General features: G+C 38.5%; 3 protein-coding genes and 1 pseudogene across 4 annotated transcripts; all 4 read right to left on the reverse strand.

Annotated features, from left to right (window-relative positions):
* Nucleotides 1-4170: 4170 nt before the first annotated feature.
* On the reverse strand, nt 4171-5100 carry LOC308370529 (olfactory receptor 4E1-like; the record flags this gene model as incomplete). Its single annotated transcript, XM_080845189.1, has 1 exon — nt 4171-5100. The coding sequence occupies one exon, from the start codon at nt 5098-5100 to the stop codon at nt 4171-4173; it is 930 nt and encodes a 309-aa protein (XP_080701315.1).
* Nucleotides 5101-9244: 4144 nt separating this feature from the next.
* On the reverse strand, nt 9245-10174 carry LOC308370702 (olfactory receptor 52E8-like; annotated as a pseudogene). Its single transcript has one exon. The product of its transcript is annotated as an olfactory receptor 52E8-like (transcript).
* A 4122-nt stretch (nt 10175-14296) lies between these two features.
* On the reverse strand, nt 14297-15226 carry LOC308369700 (olfactory receptor 4E1-like; the record flags this gene model as incomplete). Its single annotated transcript, XM_080844214.1, has 1 exon — nt 14297-15226. The coding sequence occupies one exon, from the start codon at nt 15224-15226 to the stop codon at nt 14297-14299; it is 930 nt and encodes a 309-aa protein (XP_080700340.1).
* A 4530-nt stretch (nt 15227-19756) lies between these two features.
* Nucleotides 19757-20689, reverse strand: LOC308369699 (olfactory receptor 52E8-like; the record flags this gene model as incomplete). Its single annotated transcript, XM_080844213.1, has 1 exon — nt 19757-20689. One exon carries the CDS (start codon nt 20687-20689, stop codon nt 19757-19759), a length of 933 nt encoding a protein of 310 aa, XP_080700339.1.
* Nucleotides 20690-21406: the final 717 nt, after the last annotated feature.

Raw genomic sequence — 21406 nt, forward strand, 5'->3', positions numbered from 1 at the left:
GGTAAAAACGCACCTTTTTTATTTGGCCTTTGGACACTCGATGGCGTGTTGATGTGATGTAGAAGTTGGGTGGGTCATGTGTTTTACTTATTTTATACTTATTTTATCTCTTTTTCTGTGTGCAGCACTTTGGAAACCCATGTGTTTGTTTAAACTGTGCTATATAAATAAAGTGGATTGGATTGGATTGGACTGTGCACAATTTTCAGTCTCCAACAAGGAGACAAAAGGACCACTTGAAGACAAAATGTTTTATGTCATAAACAATCTAGTGGCTAGGACAAACTACCCAATAACAGTTAAAACAACCCAACAAAATGATCGATCAAAGTGTTTATTTCACTTGAAGTGTCTCTGTATTTGCCTACTTATTACCTGGGATGATTAACCAATACTATATTTAAGCAATAAGGTTCGAGAGGCAGTATGGTATCGTCAATAATGTACTTGTTCGAGGGAGTTGTTAGCCTGCAAACCCTCGAACAAGTACATTATTGACGAAACCGTACTGACTCGAGTACCTTATTGCTTTTATAACACGGTTGCCAGCGACTTTATAAATATTAAGTAAAATTAAATTAGAAACAGTAAGCTGCCTTTCAGCACAAAAAAGTTCTAGTCACTTAACATTGTGTATCGCATTTCAGTAGCCAAGAGAAAATAGTCCCCCTTTGTGTGGCTGTTGCTATGCAACAGACAAATAGCATTGGGAACTTCACGTCTGTTAGACTAGCACAAAAGCTACGTGTGTTTCAATGGGTTTTTGGTCTAAGCGTTTATAGTCACCTACAAATAATATTCGAGACTTTCAGTAAAGACTTACAATACTCTGCAACATTCGTGTAGCACAGAAACAACTAACCGAGTAAATTTAGACATATAAAAAGTCGTGTAGATAGCTTAATTCACATGAAACATTCCCCACTACATTAGCCACAACACGCCGCCATCTTGGATAGATATTTTTTTTTGAGTGCGTACTGATATGGAACGCTCAGGTAGATGAAAACGTACAGTTACTATACCGTTGAATATAGCACACCCCGGAACTCACTCTCAGAATGGTGGATTCCATCTACCCGTGTTATAATTCCATCTACCCGTGTTATAATTAAGCAATATAGCACTCGTGGGAGTGGGGTAGGTAAGGGATAATTCCACGGGTGGTGTTCGACCGTAGCCACCGAGGCCGCCAGGCCGAGTGGCGTAGGCAACAACACCCGTGGGATTATCCCTTACCTACCCCACTCCCACGAGTGCTATATTGCTTTTATAAAACAATTCTACAGTCAACAAATTAACATTTCAACACGAAGTTATTGATTCAAAATGGTTTATTTCACCATGGTTTCTCCGCAACAAAAAATAGTTCCATTGTCACGTCTTGGTTTGGAATTTTAAAAACTTTGAATTAACGGTTATCATCAATGCGAATGTTTTATCGCGGAGTGATTTATTTTTAGCTGTGAAAAGTCCCGTAACTGTAGGTATGTTGACGAATAACCTATAGCAAGGAACGTCTCTCGTCCAATCAGAAACAGCTAAATTACGCGCTAGAACCCAATTGTTTTATAATATAATTTACCATATATTTACCAGGGGCCGTATTCACAAAGCATTTTATCTTACCACTAAGAGTGCTCCTAACTCGCGCTAAAACATTTTACGTAGGAGTAATTTCTTAAAAGTGATTCACAACGCCTTTTAGACCTACTCATACTAAGGATAATACAAACTCCTAAGCTTAAGATAAAAGCACCGTTGCTATGGATGACGTCGATTCTCATGCACGAGTTTAGAAGGGGTGAGGACGGTGATTGGTTGTTGACAGGCTCTCTCATTAAAAACTCATTCGTGACGTCCCTCTAACAATCCCACTATATCAACTGAAAATAAGAGAATAAGCTAGGCTTCAAATTAAGTCATATTAAATAGTTATGGACAGTGCAGTTAGCAGAATGCACACGCATGATGACAAGTTTGTGCATCCAACGGGAATGACACTTTGCACGTTAAGAGAAAAAGAAAGCGATCAATATAAAATATGGCAATTGCATGTAATCAAGGCAGTAATAATTAAAGCACCCAGTAAACTGTTAGGCTATTATATTTCCAGCCCTTGACCACTTCAAATATCAGCACATACGGCCCTTCAAGCGAAACGAACGTGAAACGTAGCCTAAGCGAAAGCCTACGGGTCCCAGGACCAATAGCCACTGTCACCCCAGCGGCATCCAGCTGGTAAGTTCTCAAAAACCTGCTGCAGACCGCTCTCCGTTGAAATGCACGAGTCATCGGTACATCCAGGCCACGGTGGGCGAAAACGTCCTCATCTTTTGATGGGGCAATTATTGTAATGTGTGTCCCGTCACTGGACATTCCTGCGATCGCCATGGAATTTACTTTGATCTTGTGTAATTGGCGATTGTCCAAAGGCAACTGGATAAACTGTTGGATGATGTGGGGTCTACAGTGCGTTGATAGTTCGATGAATTAAACGGCTGACTGATGATTCCCAGTGTCGTCATTTGCGTTTTCCGCGAAGCCAAATAGGCTATCTTTATGTTTCCAAACATTTGACTTCGGGACACATCGTTGTTTAAAGGCGTCATTGCATCCCGCGCTAATTCTACGACAATATTAATACCTTCACTGTTTAAGCAATGTCTTTTATCAATTCCAAGTCGGCTGCAGCCATCGTACGATTTTTTGTGAATAAGTCTTAGTGACTTAGGAGTCCTCATGAGGAGTTTAAGGCTGAATCCCATTTCTCCCCCTACCCCTTCGTCTTTCCCCTTCCCCTCCGTTTTGCGCGTTCATGTGGAGGGGTAGGGTTGTCCCAATTCACGTTAAGACAGAGGGGTAGGGGAAGGGGAAGCGCTTTCTACCCCTCCAAACGGAGATTTTCCGAGGGCACACTTCAAACGGAGGGGTAGACTGATTTCCCTCAATGCATTGCGAACCCGTGATCATTAAAGAAGAAACATCGCGGGAGTCAATTTAAAAATGTCGGAAACAGCAGGGAAAGCATCACACAAATGAAAGTATTTTCTTTGTAATTCATGATTTTAAAACTTGTTTGATGAAATGTTGCATTGTGTAAATAACAGCTGCAGGCGCCATGTTTGTTTATGTCTGGTGAGTGACAGCTGTCGCTCTCCGGTTACGTAACAGCCGACGCTTCGTACTGATGACGTACGTAATTGTTGAAGGGCTATCCCAATTCGAAGGGCTAGCGTTTCAACCCCTTCGGCTACCCCTCCGTTTGAAAAAGCGAAGGCAAAGGGGTAGGGGTAAGGGTAGGGGTAGAGATTAGAAATGGGATTGGGCCTTAAGCTGTCTTAGACTTAGGTGCTACTTTTAGGGATAAAATACTTTGTGAATTGCTCTTAGTAAAAATTCTAAGTCCTAAATTTAAGACTGACACGCCCATTATTTTTAGGAGTTTCTCCTAAATTCGCCACTTATGAGCTACTTTTAGCCCTAAGATTCTTTGTGAATACGGCCCCAGGTAAATTAGGAAACACTAAAAGGAAGGGTTACCCGTATTTCTTTTGCCAAACAGCTTTAATCATGACAAGGTAAATTAAATCAAATGATAATCATGATAACTGTGAAGGACATTTCAAGTGGTTCCATGTGCATAATTCGTATGTGTTTTCTCTGTCAGTTATATTTTCCCATGTAAGATGACATAGTGATTTTTTTTGTTTATTTCTCTTAAAATGTCAGCGTACGCTGAGAAATTAAATCACTTCAGTGATTTCTCAATAAATAACAACAAAAAAGTCTAGTGACAGTGAATCTTGTTTACTAAGAGGTTAGTATATACAGTACGTCTGCTTAGTGAATGACATTTGACATGTTAATTGAGTCAGCACTTTTAAATGGTAATACTTGCTACAGCAGTGTATTCTTTAATGAAAAAGGTTTTACTACATGGGTTTTTCAAAACGTTCTCTTATTGCGTTGTATGATTTGGGAATTTCAAGCTTGGGTTGCCTTTACAGAAAACATAACAGGTAAATCAAATTGAGGACAAGTTTAATGTGTCTTTAATGAAATTGAAGACTTTTCCGGGCATGTTTAGATTAAACATTTCACATAATCATAGGGAGATTCCAGGTATTCATATGATTAAAGTTGTTCCAGAAATCTCCAAAGATTCCTCTAACTGTGTATCCTTTTTTTACCAAATACTTGCAAAATTCTCAGCCTTAAATGTTTAGTCTGTAGGCCATAAATAATAGGATTTAAATGGGCAGGTACAACATGAAAAAGAACTGCGACTAGTTTTCTTAAAAATCTTTCTTCTGGGAAGCGATGCATGATGATGGCAATGAATCCAGTCAGTAGCATGATCAGATACAAGACTAAATGACTGGCACAAGTTTGAATGGCTTTGCTGTTGAGTTCTGCATTTTTCTTAGTCCTGCATATAATAGCAATTCTAATGTATGTGACAGCAACACAACCCATAGATGAGGAACACAGCACCACAGTGTAAAACAGTCCATATATATTATTAATAGACACATCTTCACAAGATAACTTGAACAAGGCAGCATTGTCACAATAGAAATTTTGAAGAAGTGATGTACAACGTGACAACCTGACACTGAGGCTCACTAATACACCTACTAGGACAACTGCAACAGCCCAGGCAGCCACAGACAAGATCACTACTGCCTTAGCCGTCATTATTGCACTGTATCTCAGTGGATTGCATATAGCAACATACCTATCAATGGCCATTATGATCAGTATGGTGTGTGAAGCAGAGCCGTAAGTGTGGCTGAAAAAGGCCTGTGTAACACACGCACCATGAGAAATGAACCTCTCTTTAGAAACCATGTCAAACAATAGATGGGGGAGTAAGATTGTGTTACCAAGGATATCATTGACAGACAAGTTGCAGAATAGCAAGTACATGGGTTCGTGTAAGCTTCTCTCTGCAATGATGATAACAACAACAGCAATATTGGTTATTAGCAGTGCAATATAGACAAAGAGCAATGTGAAAAACACTGGATATCTGGAAGACTCAGAAAGGTCTAGATCTTCCAGTACAAGAATGTCACTGACAGAAATGTTTTCCATCCTTGTACCCTGCCCACCTGTGGAAACAGAATAAAAACCAAACAGTATTTTTTTTTTTCATACAGCTTGTCAAAAGATGTGTGTGTGTGTCTATGGGTTTATGTTGTCAATATCTTGTGATTTGGCTAGGATTAAGAATAGAACACATATGCATATAGCTTACCTTCAGTAGCAATGGATAACAATCTAAGTCTTACTCAGAGGCTTGTCTTGCAGAACTACTTATATTATACCTTCTCGGACTGCCCATGACCGCAATCCTCTGAGAGTCCGGCGGAGGTGGTGGCACGAAAAACATGAGTCACAGGCCCTCTTCAGGCCAACAGCATGAAATTCATGTGGGAACTAAACAGGCCATTTAAATTCATTCATCAAGTCAAGTCAAGTCAAGTCTTTTTATTGTCAGATACACAGAACAACAGAGTTGGACTGGGCACTGAAATTCTTAGGACAGGACACCATACCACACTACCATAACATAACAAGACATAACATATAAACATACCTAATAAGTACTCTCACATGATATAACATAACATAACTTAACAATATGTCTGAACATTAGATAAAAATATGAAAAGAGTAGTAGTAGACCTACTAGATATACAATAAATATACAATATAGCAAAAACATAAATACACATAAATACACATACTAAACAGATACTAAACAGATAAACATACCTACATGATATTTTTAGCTATACTGAACATATTATACATATAATAACCTGAACACAGAGACAAAGACACTTCAAGTGTGTGGGTGGTGCAATATTGCAAATGTAGTGCAATTCATTTCTTTAGAACTATGTAACATAAGGGGCACTTTTTTCATGGGTGATTGTGTTTAGGTTCCAAGTACCATGCAAACCTGTTTTTTCGTGCTATGCACAGGACACACTGTCCATGGTTCAAAATGTTTCCATAATGGTCCTCAATTATGAAGTTTCACAGTACAGTTAGCGCCACACACACATTTCACCAACAATTTTAATGTTTATCACTGTGTTCCATACAGTGTTATGTATGTCTTGTATGTATACATGTTATAGGCCTACATGTATTGTGTTCTGTTTTGTGTTGTTATTCTGTCTCCCCCTCCTGTTTTCATTCTCCTACTTCACAGATGTGCACATTATATTATGGTTCAGAAGACATCCCAGATGAGAAAACTTTCATGATTGCCAAATGTTTTTCTTAATCCACCGGAAGAGAAGTTCAGAAGACATTAAATTCTTCTCAACTGAATTAGAGAATAAGGCCATTTGTTTTTTGAGTCTTCTGTTCTGTTGATGGCTGGCAAAAAACAATCTTAGAAGATCTGGGTCACTTGTGGCACATATTATTCACTCATTTTAAGCCATCAATCTACCTCAGGGCGGACAAAATTACCCGAAACGGAACAAAACGGAATTCTCGAAAATGTGAAACGGAAAATTCATTTTTTTTTTATCGGAAAATCATTGATGTTTCGACTGAATGGCAATAGCAGGGAACTGGCTAGCTAGCGTGAGCTAACTTGCAAGATTACAAACAATTCATCACCAGTTCCAGTCATCAATATTCTTCAAGTGTTGGTGTTTGTCTTCCTTAATGTGTGTGCTTTGCAACGAGGAAGATATTTGTAGTGTTGTTGCACTAGCTATTGGCTTTATCTGTGCGCCCCTGGTGTCATTTATTGTGTGGCTGGCCCTCAATATTTTAATCATGTATTTTTTTGAATAATGTATAATAAATGGAAATACCATTTTTTTACATACATGCATCTGTAAAATCCTAAAAGAACTATGTGACAGGGAGTCGGAAGGCTTTCAATGACAAGGTACATCTTTTCTTCTTAACTCCACTAAAGTGCCTGGGGCAATTCTGGCGTTTATGAAAGTTTTCTTATCTGGGATTCATTCTTGGCTAAGAACAGGATTTAAGGATTTACCCTTGGCCAGTTTCTCTTCATCTTCCTTTCTTTTCTTCTTAAATTAGAAATAAACACGCTGCTTTGTAAGGACAAAAATGAAAAAAGAGGAAAGAAAACAGACTCTAAATTTGGATACTTCCTCCATGCCAACTACTTGGCATATCTAGAAGCCATCCCTCCCTGAAACACCACCCCTTGCCATTCGGACATGGATGGGAGTTGGTGGATGGTCATTGTCGCCCTGTTCGCTACACACAACCTGCTCTTCCAACTCATCTACCTGCATCAAGGCCATTTAAAGACAGCGAGGAAGATGAGTGTGAGTATGATTGTGATGAAAAGAAAAAGGATGATGTGCAGAGAAGGCGATGGGATTCATCGGATAGTGCTAATTTCAGACCTAATCAGAGGCTGCAGCGACTTCCACCAGCACCTACTAACCCAAAACCTTCTTCCCATCCCCCCATGGAGCCTCAGCTTCCCCCGCCGCAATACTATGATTGTGATTCAGGGGGCTGCTGTGGTTTCCTCAACCATTGCACTCTGGAGTTCAAGCTCCACTGGCCCTGCAACCCCGACGCCACTGACCCGGCACCGGTATGACAAGTTTAGTGCACCCTGTTGTGTTGTAAAACTAAGGCTAGGCTGTTGGGTGAGTACTTTCATTGGAGGATTGTGGGAGGTGGGAATTCCCATATTTTCCTGTGACTAACTAAAAAAGTCACTCAGAAGCAGGCCACTTTAAAATGACAAGAGTTGGAACTTCTCACTGCGGGTTCAGAACCATTGACACTGTGTGTAATCTTTTGTCTCCAACAAGGAGACAAAAGACCACTTGAAAGCAAACTATTTTATGTCATAAACAATCTAGCGGCAAGGCCAAACTACCCAACAACAGTTTAAACAACCCAACAAAATGACCAATCGGCCTCAACCAAGCGGTGGGATTGAAAAAACTAATCAGCATTTTTAGAGTGATTATTTCAGCTTTATAACACGGGTAGATGAAATCAAGCATTCTGATTGGTTGACAGTGAGGCACGGGTGTGCTTTATTCAGCAATAAAGGTACTGTACGACCTGTTCACATTTACCTGAGCGTTCCATATCAGTGCGCACTCAAAAATAACAGTAGAGTCGAAATTGAACCAAGATGGCGGCGTGTTGGGAACCTGTTAGTGGGAAATATTTGATGTGAATTAAGCTATCTACACGACTTTTTATATGTCTACATTGACTCGGTTAGTTGTTTATGTGCTACACGAATGTTGCATAGTATTGTATGTCTTAACTGAAGCTCTCAAATATTATTTGTAGGTTGCTGCTCGCGCTTAGACCAAAAATCCATTGAAACACATAGTAGCTAGCTAGCCTCACTGCTAATAAGTATAACGTTGCTCTCACACACCTCCCTCATTGAGGCAGAGTTAGTGGGGATATCCAAATCGAAAAAACAAATATTAACAAAGCTGAAAGTGTCCCATTGTTGTTTTTGTTATTTTAATGGCAACTTATTACTCATTATTACCTGGGATGATTAACCAATACTATATTATAATTTACCATATATTTACCAGGTAAATTAGGAAGCACTAAAAGGAAGGGTTACCCATATTTCTTTTGCCAAACAGCTTTAATCATGACAAGGTAAATTAAATCAAATGACAATCATGTATGATAACTGTGAAGGACATTTCAAGTGCTTCCATGTACATCATTCTCATGGGTCTTCTCTGTCAGTTATATTTTCCATGTAAGATGTCATAGTGATTTTCTTGTTTATTTATCTTAAAATGTTAGCGTACGCTTAGAAATTAAATCACTTCAGTGATTTCTCAATAAATAACAACAACAAATCTAGTGACAGTGAATCTTGTTTACTAAGAGGTTAGTATATACAGTACGTCTGCTTAGTGAATGACATTTGACATGTTAATTGAGTCAGCACTTTTAAATGGTAATACTTCCTACAGCAGTGTATTCTTTGATGAAAAAGGTTTTACTACATGGGTTTTTCAAAACGTTCTCTTATTGCGTTGTATGATTTGGGAATTTCAAGCTTGGGTTGCCTTTACAGAAAACATAACAGGTAAATCAAATTTGATGTGTCTTTAATGTAATTGAAGACTTTTTCCGGGCATGTTTAGATAAAACATTTCACATAATCATAGGGAGATTCCAGGTATTCATATGATTAAAGTTGTTCCTGAAATCTTCAAAGATTCCTCTAACTGTGTATCCTTTTTTTACCAAATACTTGCAAAATTCTCAGCCTTAAATGTTTAGTCTGTAGGCCATAAATAATAGGATTTAAATGGGCAGGTACAACATGAAAAAGAACTGCGACAAGTTTTCTTAAAAATCTTTCTTCTGGGAACCGATGCATGATGATGGCAATGAATCCAGTCACTAGCATGATCAGATACAAGACTAAATGACTGGCACAAGTTTGAATGGCTTTGCTGTTGAGTTCTGCATTTTTCTTAGTCCTGCATATAATAGCAATTCTAATGTATGTGACAGCAACACAACCCATAGATGAGGAACACAGCACCACAGTGTAAAACAGCCCATATATATTATTAATAGACACATCTTCACAAGATAACTTGAACAAGGCAGCATTGTCACAATAGAAATTTTGAAGAAGTGATGTACAACGTGACAACCTGACACTGAGGCTCACTAATACACCTACTAGGACAACTGCAACAGCCTAGGCAGCCACAGACAAGATCACTACTGCCTTAGCCGTCATTATTGCACTGTATCTCAGTGGATTGCATATAGCAACGTACCTATCAATGGCCATTATGATCAGTATGGTGTGTGAAGCAGAGCCGTAAGTGTGGCTGAAAAAGGCCTGAGTAACACACGCACCATGAGAAATGAACCTCTCTTTAGAAACCATGTCAAACAATAGATGGGGGAGTAAGATTGTGTTACCAAGGATATCATTGACAGACAAGTTGCAGAATAGCAAGTACATGGGTTCGTGTAAGCTTCTCTCTGCAATGATGATGACAACAACACCAATATTGGTTATTAGCAGTGCAATATAGACAAAGAGCAATGTGAAAAACACTGGATATCTGGAAGACTCAGAAAGGTCTAGATCTTCCAGTACAAGAATGTCACTGACAGAAATGTTTTCCATCCTTGTACCCTGCCCACCTGTGGAAACAGAATAAAAACCAAACAGTATTTTTTTTTTTCATACAGCTTGTCAAAAGATGTGTGTGTGTGTCTATGGGTTTATGTTGTCAATATCTTGTGATTTGGCTAGGATTAAGAATAGAACACATATGCATATAGCTTACCTTCAGTAGCAATGGATAACAATCTAAGTCTTACTCAGAGGCTTGTCTTGCAGAACTACTTATATTATACCTTCTCGGACTGCCCATGACCGCAATCCTCTGAGAGTCCGGCGGAGGTGGTGGCACGAAAAACATGAGTCACAGGCCCTCTTCAGGCCAACAGCATGAAATTCATGTGGGAACTAAACAGGCCATTTAAATTCATTCATCAAGTCAAGTCAAGTCAAGTCTTTTTATTGTCAGATACACAGAACAACAGAGTTGGACTGGGCACTGAAATTCTTAGGACAGGACACCATACCACACTACCATAACATAACAAGACATAACATATAAACATACCTAATAAGTACTCTCACATGATATAACATAACATAACTTAACAATATGTCTGAACATTAGATAAAAATATGAAAAGAGTAGTAGTAGACCTACTAGATATACAATAAATATACAATATAGCAAAAACATAAATACACATAAATACACATACTAAACAGATACTAAACAGATAAACATACCTACATGATATTTTTAGCTATACTGAACATATTATACATATAATAACCTGAACACAGAGACAAAGACACTTCAAGTGTGTGGGTGGTGCAATATTGCAAATGTAGTGCAATTCATTTCTTTAGAACTATGTAACATAAGGGGCACTTTTTTCATGGGTGATTGTGTTTAGGTTCCAAGTACCATGCAAACCTGTTTTTTCGTGCTATGCACAGGACACACTGTCCATGGTTCAAAATGTTTCCATAATGGTCCTCAATTATGAAGTTTCACAGTACAGTTAGCGCCACACACACATTTCACCAACAATTTTAATGTTTATCACTGTGTTCCATACAGTGTTATGTATGTCTTGTATGTATACATGTTATAGGCCTACATGTATTGTGTTCTGTTTTGTGTTGTTATTCTGTCTCCCCCTCCTGTTTTCATTCTCCTACTTCACAGATGTGCACATTATATTATGGTTCAGAAGACATCCCAGATGAGAAAACTTTCATGATTGCCAAATGTTTTTCTTAATCCACCGGAAGAGAAGTTCAGAAGACATTAAATTCTTCTCAACTGAATTAGAGAATAAGGCCATTTGTTTTTCGAGTCTTCTGTTCTGTTGATGGCTGGCAAAAAACAATCTTAGAAGATCTGGGTCACTTGTGGCACATATTATTCACTCATTTTAAGCCATCAATCTACCTCAGGGTGGACAAAATTACCCGAAACGGAACAAAACGGAATTCGCGAAAATGTGAAACGGAAAATTCATTTTTTTTTTATCGGAAAATCATTGATGTTTCGACTGAATGGCAATAGCAGGGAACTGGCTAGCTAGCGTGAGCTAACTTGCAAGATTACAAACAATTCATCACCAGTTCCAGTCATCAATATTCTTCAAGTGTTGGTGTTTGTCTTCCTTAATGTGTGTGCTTTGCAACGAGGAAGATATTTGTAGTGTTGTTGCACTAGCTATTGGCTTTATCTGTGCGCCCCTGGTGTCATTTATTGTGTGGCTGGCCCTCAATATTTTAATCATGTATTTTTTTGAATAATGTATAATAAATGGATATACCATTTTTTTACATACATGCATCTGTAAAATCCTAAAAGAACTATGTGACAGGGAGTCGGAAGGCTGTCAATGACAAGGTACATCTTTTCTTCTTAACTTCTGGCGTTTATGAAAGTTTTCTTATCTGGGATTCATTCTTGGCTAAGAACAGGATTTAAGGATTAACCCTGGGCCAGTTTCTCTTCATCTTCCTTTCTTTTCTTCTTAAATTAGAAATAAACACGCTGCTTTGTAAGGGCAAAAATAAAAAAAGAGGAAAGAAAACAGACTCTAAATTTGGATACTTCCTCCATGCCAACTACTTGGCATATCTAGTAGCCATCCCTCCCTGAAACACCACCCCTTGCCATTCGGACATGGATGGGAGTTGGTGGATGGTCATTGTCGCCCTGTTCGCTACACACAACCTGCTCTTCCAACTCATCTACCTGCATCAAGGCCATTTAAAGACAGCGAGGAAGATGAGTGTGAGTATGATTGTGATGAAAAGAAAAAGGATGATGTGCAGAGAAGGCGATGGGATTCATCGGATAGTGCTAATTTCAGACCTAATCAGAGGTTGCAGCGACTTCCACCAGCACCTACTAACCCAAAACCTTCTTCCCATCCCCCCATGGAGCCTCAGCTTCCCCCGCCGCAATACTATGATTGTGATTCAGGGGGCTGCTGTGGTTTCCTCAACCATTGCACTCTGGAGTTCAAGCTCCATTGGCCCTGCAACCCCGACGCCACTGACCCGGCACCGGTATGACAAGTTTAGTGCACCCTGTTGTGTTGTAAAACTAAGGCTCGGCTGTTGGGTGAGTACTTTCATTGGAGGATTGTGGGAGGTGGGAATTCCCATATTTTCCTGTGACTAACTAAAAAAGTCACTCAGAAGCAGGCCACTTTAAAATGACAAGAGTTGGAACTTCTCACTGCGGGTTCAGAACCATTGACACTGTGTGTAATTTTCAGTCTCCAACAAGGAGACAAAAGACCACTTGAAAGCAAACTATTTTATGTCATAAACAATCTAGCGGCAAGGCCAAACTACCCAACAACAGTTTAAACAACCCAACAAAATGACCAATCGGCCTCAACCAAGCGGTGGGATTGAAAAAACGAATCAGCATTTTTAGAGTGATTATTTCAGCTTTATAACACGGGTAGATGAAATCAAGCATTCTGATTGGTTGACAGTGAGGCACGGGTGTGCTTTATTCAGCAATAAAGGTACTGTACGACCTGTTCACATTTACCTGAGCGTTCCATATCAGTGCGCACTCAAAAATAACAGTAGATTCGAAATTGAACCAAGATGGCGGCGTGTTGGGAACCTGTTAGTGGGAAATATTTGATGTGAATTAAGCTATCTACACGACTTTTTATATGTCTACATTGACTCGGTTAGTTGTTTATGTGCTACACGAATGTTGCATAGTATTGTATGTCTTAACTGAAGCTCTCAAATATTATTTGTAGGTTGCTGCTCGCGCTTAGACCAAAAATCCATTGAAACACATAGTAGCTAGCTAGCCTCACTGCTAATAAGTATAACGTTGCTCTCACACGCCTCCCTCATTGAGGCTGAGTTAGTGGGGATATCCAAATCGAAAAAACAAATATTAACAAAGCTGAAAGTGTCCCATTGTTGTTTTTGTTATTTTAATGGCAACTTATTACTCATTATTACCTGGGATGATTAACCAATACTATATTATAATTTACCATATATTTACCAGGTAAATTAGGAAACACTAAAAGGAAGGGTTACCCATATTTCCTTTGCCAAACAGCTTTAATCATGACAAGGTAAATTAAATCAAATGACAATCATGTATGATAACTGTGAAGGACATTTCAAGTGCTTCCATGTACATCATTCTCATGGGTCTTCTCTGTCAGTTATATTTTCCATGTAAGATGACATAGTGATTTTCTTGTTTATTTATCTTAAAATGTTAGCGTACGCTTAGAAATTAAATCACTTCAGTGATTTCTCAATAAATAACAACAACAAATCTAGTGACAGTGAATCTTGTTTACTAAGAGGTTAGTATATACAGTACGTCTGCTTAGTGAATGACATTTGACATGTTAATTGAGTCAGCACTTTTAAATGGTAATACTTCCTACAGCAGTGTATTCTTTGATGAAAAAGGTTTTACTACATGGGTTTTTCAAAACGTTCTCTTATTGCGTTGTATGATTTGGGAATTTCAAGCTTGGGTTGCCTTTACAGAAAACATAACAGGTAAATCAAATTTGATGTGTCTTTAATGTAATTGAAGACTTTTTCCGGGCATGTTTAGATAAAACATTTCACATAATCATAGGGAGATTCCAGGTATTCATATGATTAAAGTTGTTCCAGAAATCTCCAAAGATTCCTCTAACTGTGTATCCTTTTTTTACCAAATACTTGCAAAATTCTCAGCCTTAAATGTTTAGTCTGTAGGCCATAAATAATAGGATTTAAATGGGCAGGTACAACATGAAAAAGAACTGCGACAAGTTTTCTTAAAAATCTTTCTTCTGGGAACCGATGCATGATGATGGCAATGAATCCAGTCAGTAGCATTATCAGATACAAGACTAAATGACTGGCACAAGTTTGAATGGCTTTGCTGTTGAGTTCTGCATTTTTCTTAGTCCTGCATATAATAGCAATTCTAATGTATGTGACAGCAACACAACCCATAGATGAGGAACACAGCACCACAGTGTAAAACAGCCCATATATATTATTAATAGACACATCTTCACAAGATAACTTGAACAAGGCAGCATTGTCACAATAGAAATTTTGAAGAAGGGATGTACAACGAGACAACCTGACACTGAGGCTCACTAATACACCTACTAGGACAACTGCAACAGCCCAGGCACCCACAGACAAGATCACTACTGCCTTGGCCGTCATTATTGCACTGTATCTCAGTGGATTGCATATAGCAACATACCTATCAATGGCCATTATGATCAGTATGGTGTGTGAAGCAGAGCCGTAAGTGTGGCTGAAAAAGGCCTGAGTAACACACGCACCATGAGAAATGAACCTCTCTTTAGAAACCATGTCAAACAATAGATGGGGGAGTAAGATTGTGTTACCAAGGATATCATTGACAGACAAGTTGCAGAATAGCAAGTACATGGGTTCGTGTAAGCTTCTCTCTGCAATGATGATAACAACAACAGCAATATTGGTTATTAGCAGTGCAATATAGACAAAGAGCAATGTGAAAAACACTGGATATCTGGAAGACTCAGAAAGGTCTAGATCTTCCAGTACAAGAATGTCACTGACAGAAATGTTTTCCATCCTTGTACCCTGCCCACCTGTGGAAACAGAATAAAAACCAAACAGTATTTTTTTTTTCATACAGCTTGTCAAAAGATGTGTGTGTGTGTCTATGGGTTTATGTTGTCAATATCTTGTGATTTGGCTAGGATTAAGAATAGAACACATATGCATATAGCTTACCTTCAGTAGCAATGGATAACAATCTAAGTCTTACTCAGAGGCTTGTCTTGCAGAACTACTTATATTATACCTTCTCGGACTGCCCATGACCGCAATCCTCTGAGAGTCCGGCGGAGGTGGTGGCACGAAAAACATGAGTCACAGGCCCTCTTCAGGCCAACAGCATGAAATTCATGTGGGAACTAAACAGGCCATTTAAATTCATTCATCAAGTCAAGTCAAGTCAAGTCTTTTTATTGTCAGATACACAGAACAACAGAGTTGGACTGGGCACTGAAATTCTTAGGACAGGACACCATACCACACTACCATAACATAACAAGACATAACATATAAACATACCTAATAAGTACTCTCACATGATATAACATAACATAACTTAACAATATGTCTGAACATTAGATACAAATATGAAAAGAGTAGTAGTAGACCTACTAGATATACAATAAATATACAATATAGCACAAACATAAATACACATACTAAACAGATACTAAACAGATAAACATACCTACATGATATTTTTAGCTATACTGAACATATTATACACATAATAACCTGAACACAGAGACAAAGACACTTCAAGTGTGTGGGTGGTGCAATATTGCAAATGTAGTGCAGTTCATTTCTTTAGAACTATGTAACATAAGGGGCACTTTTTTCATGGGTGATTGTGTTTAGGTTCCAAGTACCATGCAAACCTGTTTTTTCGTGCTATGCACAGGACACACTGTCCATGGTTCAAAATGTTTCCATAATGGTCCTCAATTATGAAGTTTCACAGTACAGTTAGCGCCACACACACATTTCACCAACAATTTTAATGTTTATCACTGTGTTCCATACAGTGTTATGTATGTCTCGTATGTATACATGTTATAGGCCTACATGTATTGTGTTCTGTTTTGTGTTGTTATTCTGTCTCCCCCTCCTGTTTTCATTCTCCTACTTCACAGATGTGCACATTATATTATGGTTCAGAAGACATCCCAGATGAGAAAACTTTCATGATTGCCAAATGTTTTTCTTAATCCACCGGAAGAGAAGTTCAGAAGACATTAAATTCTTCTCAACTGAATTAGAGAATAAGGCCATTTGTTTTTTGAGTCTTCTGTTCTGTTGATGGCTGGCAAAAAACAATCTTAGAAGATCTGGGTCACTTGTGGCACATATTATTCACTCATTTTAAGCCATCAATCTACCTCAGGGTGGACAAAATTACCCGAAACGGAACAAAACGGAATTCTCGAAAATGTGAAACGGAAAATTCATTTTTTTTTTATCGGAAAATCATTGATGTTTCGACTGAATGGCAATAGCAGGGAACTGGCTAGCTAGCGTGAGCTAACTTGCAAGATTACAAACAATTCATCACCAGTTCCAGTCATCAATATTCTTCAAGTGTTGGTGTTTGTCTTCCTTAATGTGTGTGCTTTGCAACGAGGAAGATATTTGTAGTGTTGTTGCACTAGCTATTGGCTTTATCTGTGCGCCCCTGGTGTCATTTATTGTGTGGCTGGCCCTCAATATTTTAATCATGTATTTTTTTGAATAATGTATAATAAATGGATATACCATTTTTTTACATACATGTATCTGTAAAATCCTAAAAGAACTATGTGACAGGGAGTCGGAAGGCTTTCAATGACAAGGTACATCTTTTCTTCTTAACTCCACTAAAGTGCCTGGGGCAATTCTGGCGTTTATGAAAGTTTTCTTATCTGGGATTCATTCTTGGCTAAGAACAGGATTTAAGGATTAACCCTGGGCCAGTTTCTCTTCATCTTCCTTTCTTTTCTTCTTAAATTAGAAATAAACACGCTGCTTTGTAAGGGCAAAAATAAAAAAAGAGGAAAGAAAACAGACTCTAAATTTGGATACTTCCTCCATGCCAACTACTTGGCATATCTAGTAGCCATCCCTCCCTGAAACACCACCCCTTGCCATTCGGACATGGATGGGAGTTGGTGGATGGTCATTGTCGCCCTGTTCACTACACACAACCTGCTCTTCCAACTCATCTACCTGCATCAAGGCCATTTAAAGACAGCGAGGAAGATGAGTGTGAGTATAATTGTGATGAAAAGAAAAAGGATGATGTGCAGAGAAGGCGATGGGATTCATCGGATAGTGCTAATTTCAGACCTAATCAGAGGCTGCAGCGACTTCCACCAGCACCTACTAACCCAAAACCTTCTTCCCATCCCCCCATGGAGCCTCAGCTTCCCCCGCCGCAATACTATGATTGTGATTCAGGGGGCTGCTGTGGTTTCCTCAACCATTGCACTCTGGAGTTCAAGCTCCACTGGCCCTGCAACCCCGACGCCACTGACCCGGCACCGGTATGACAAGTTTAGTGCACCCTGTTGTGTTGTAAAACTAAGGCTAGGCTGTTGGGTGAGTACTTTCATTGGAGGATTGTGGGAGGTGGGAATTCCCATATTTTCCTGTGACTAACTAAAAAAGTCACTCAGAAGCAGGCCACTTTAAAATGACAAGAGTTGGAACTTCTCACTGCGGGTTCAGAACCATTGACATTGTGTGTAATCTTTTGTCTCCAACAAGGAGACAAAAGACCACTTGAAAGCAAACTATTTTATGTCATAAACAATCTAGCGGCAAGGCCAAACTACCCAACAACAGTTTAAACAACCCAACAAAATGACCAATCGGCCTCAACCAAGCGGTGGGATTGAAAAAACGAATCAGCGTTTTTAGAGTGATTATTTCAGCTTTATAACACGGGTAGATGAAATCAAGCATTCTGATTGGTTGACAGTGAGGCACAGGTGTGCTTTATTCAGCAATAAAGGTACTGGACGACCTGTTCACATTTACCTGAGCGTTCCATATCAGTGCGCACTCAAAAATAACAGTAGATTCGAAATCGAACCAAGATGGCGGCGTGTTGGGAACCTGTTAGTGGGAAATATTTTATGTGAATTAAGCTATCTACACGACTTTTTATATTTCAACATTGACTCGGTTAGTTGTTTATGTGCTACACGAATGTTGCATAGTATTGTATGTCTTAACTGAAGCTCTCGAATATTATTTGTAGGTTGCTCGCGCTTAGACCAAAAATCCATTGAAACACATAGTAGCTAGCTAGCCTCGCTGCTAATAAGTATAACGTTGCTCTCACACGCCTCCCTCATTGAGGCAGAGTTAGTGGGGATATCCAAATCGAAAAAACAAATATTAACAAAGCTGAAAGTGTCCCATTGTTGTTTTTGTTATTTTAATGGCAACTTTATAAAATGAGCAATGTGAATGAATACAATTGTGCAAGATCAATGTCCATCTCCTAGCTAATCATCAACAAACTTTTCGTTCAAGGCTTACAGACGTTCCCAATGCTGTTTGTCTGTTGCATAGCAACAACCACACAAAGGGGGACTGTTTTCTTTAGGCTACTGAAATGCGATACACAATGTTTGGTGACTACAACTTTTTTGTGCTGAAGGGCGGCTTACTATTTATAATTTAATTTTACTTAATATTTATAATGTCGCTGGCAACCATGTTATAAAAGCAATAAGGTACTCGAGTCAATAATGTACTTGTTCGAGGGTTTGCTGAGCAAGCACATTATTGACGATACAGTACTGCCTCTCGAACCTTACTGCTTAAGTAGTGTCTCCATATTTGCCTCCTTATTTCCTAGGGTGATATATTAATTAATATATATAATTATAATATAATTTACCATATATTTACCAGGTAAATACTTGTCATTGGGGGACTGTAAAAGGAAGGGTTAACAGCTTTAATCATGACAAGGTAAATTAAATCAAATGAAAATCATGAATGATAACTGTAAAGGACCTATCACTTGCTTCCATGTACATTATCATCAAATACGTGTCTGCTCTGTCAGTTATATTTTCCATGTAAGATGACTATGTCATCAAATTGATGACATAGTCTTTAAATTTCAGTGAACGCATAGAAATCACTATAGTGATTTTTCAATAAATAACAACAAAAAAAATCAAGTGACAGTGAATCTTGTTTACTTAGAGTTCAATATTTATATCTGCTCAGTGAATACAATTTGACATGTTTATTGAGTCCGCACTAATAGTTGCTTCCTACTGCAGTGTATTCTTTAATGAAGAATATAACTTGGAGGTTTTAGTGCATTGATTTTTCAAAACGTTCTCTTACTGTGTTGTGTGATTAGGGTATTTCAAGCCGAGTAATCTTTTCAGAGGTTGCCTTTACAGAGAACAGAATAGAAAATCTAATTTAGGACTTTATTTTGTTTCCAGGTTTGTATAGATGAAACAGTTACATAATTTACTGTATGTGAAGATTTCAAGTTTCCATATGATTAAAGTTCATTCAGAAATCTTGCCATGTCCGCTAACTGTGTGTAATTTTTTTACTAATTACTTGCAAAATTCTCTGTCTTAAAGTTTTAGTTTGTAGGCCATAAATAATAGGATTTAAATGGGCAGGTACAACATGAAAAAGAACAGCGACAAGTTTTCTTAAAAATCTCTCTTCTGGGAAGCGATGCGTGATGATGATAATGTATCCAGTAAGTAGCATTATCAGATACAAGACTAAATGACTGGCACACGTTTGAATGGCTTTGCTGTTGAGTTCTGCATTTTTCTTAGTCCAGCATATGATAGCAATTCTAATGTATGTGACAGCAACAGTACCCATAGATGAGGAAAACAGCACCACAGTGTAAAACAGTCCATATATATTATTAATAGACACATCTTCACAAGATAACTTGAACAAGGAAGCATTATCACAATAAAAATTTGGAACAACTGAAATGCAACGAGACAACCTGATTGTGAGGCTTAGTAATACAACTACTAGGACAACTGAAAAAGCCCAGGCACACACAGACAAGATCACTACTGCCTTAGCCGTCATTATTGCACTGTATCTCAGTGGATTGCATATAGCTACATACCTATCAATGGCCATTATGATCATTATGGTGTGTGATGCGGAGGCATATGTGTGGATGAAAAAGGCCTGTGTAACACACCCATTATAAGACATAAACCTGTTTTTAGAAACCATGTCGTACAATAGATGGGGGAGTAAGATTGTATTACCAAGGATATCATTGACAGACAAGTTGCAGAATAGCAAGTACATGGGTTGGTGTAAGCTTCTCTCTGCGATGATGATAACAACAACACCAATATTACTTATTAGCAGTGCGATATAGACAAAGAGCAATGTGAAAAACACTGGATATCTGGATGACTCAGAAAGCTCTAGTTTTTCAAGTACAAGAATGTCACTGACAGATGAAATGTTTTCCATCCTTGTACCCTGCCCACCTGTGGAAACAGAATAAAAACCAAACAGTATTTCTTTCTTTTCATACAGCTTGTCAAAAGATGTGTGTGTGTCTATGGGTTTATGTTGTCAATATCTTGTGATTTGGTTAGGATTAAGAATAGAACACTTATGCATGTAGCTTACCTTCAGTAGCAATGGATAACAATCTAAGTCTTTCTCAGAGGCTTGTCTTGCAGAACTACTTATATTATACCTTCTCTGACTGCCCATGACATTGATCCTCTGAGAGTCAGGCTGAGGTGATGGCACAAAAAACATGAGTCACAGGCCCTCTTCAGGCCAACAGCATGAAATTCATGTGGGAACTAAACAGGCCATTTAAATTAATTCATTTCTTTAGAACTATGTAACATAAGGGGCACTTTTTTCATGGGTGATTGTGTTAAGGTGCCAGGTACCATGCAAACCTGTTTTTTCGTGCTATGCACAGGACACACTGTCCATGGTTCAAAATGTTTCCATAATGGTCCTCAATTATGAAGTTTCACAGTACAGTTAGCGCCACACACACCTTTCACCAACAATGTTAGTGTTCATCACTGTGTTACATACAGTGTTCTGTATGTCTTGTATGTATACATGTTATAGGCCTACATGTATTGTGTTCTGTTTTGTGTTGTTATTCTGTCTCCCCCTCCTGTTTTCATTCTCCTACTTCACAGATGTACACATTATATT

This window comes from Sprattus sprattus, assembly GCF_963457725.1.
Source record: "Sprattus sprattus genome assembly, chromosome: 9".
NCBI lineage: Eukaryota > Metazoa > Chordata > Actinopteri > Clupeiformes > Clupeidae > Sprattus > Sprattus sprattus.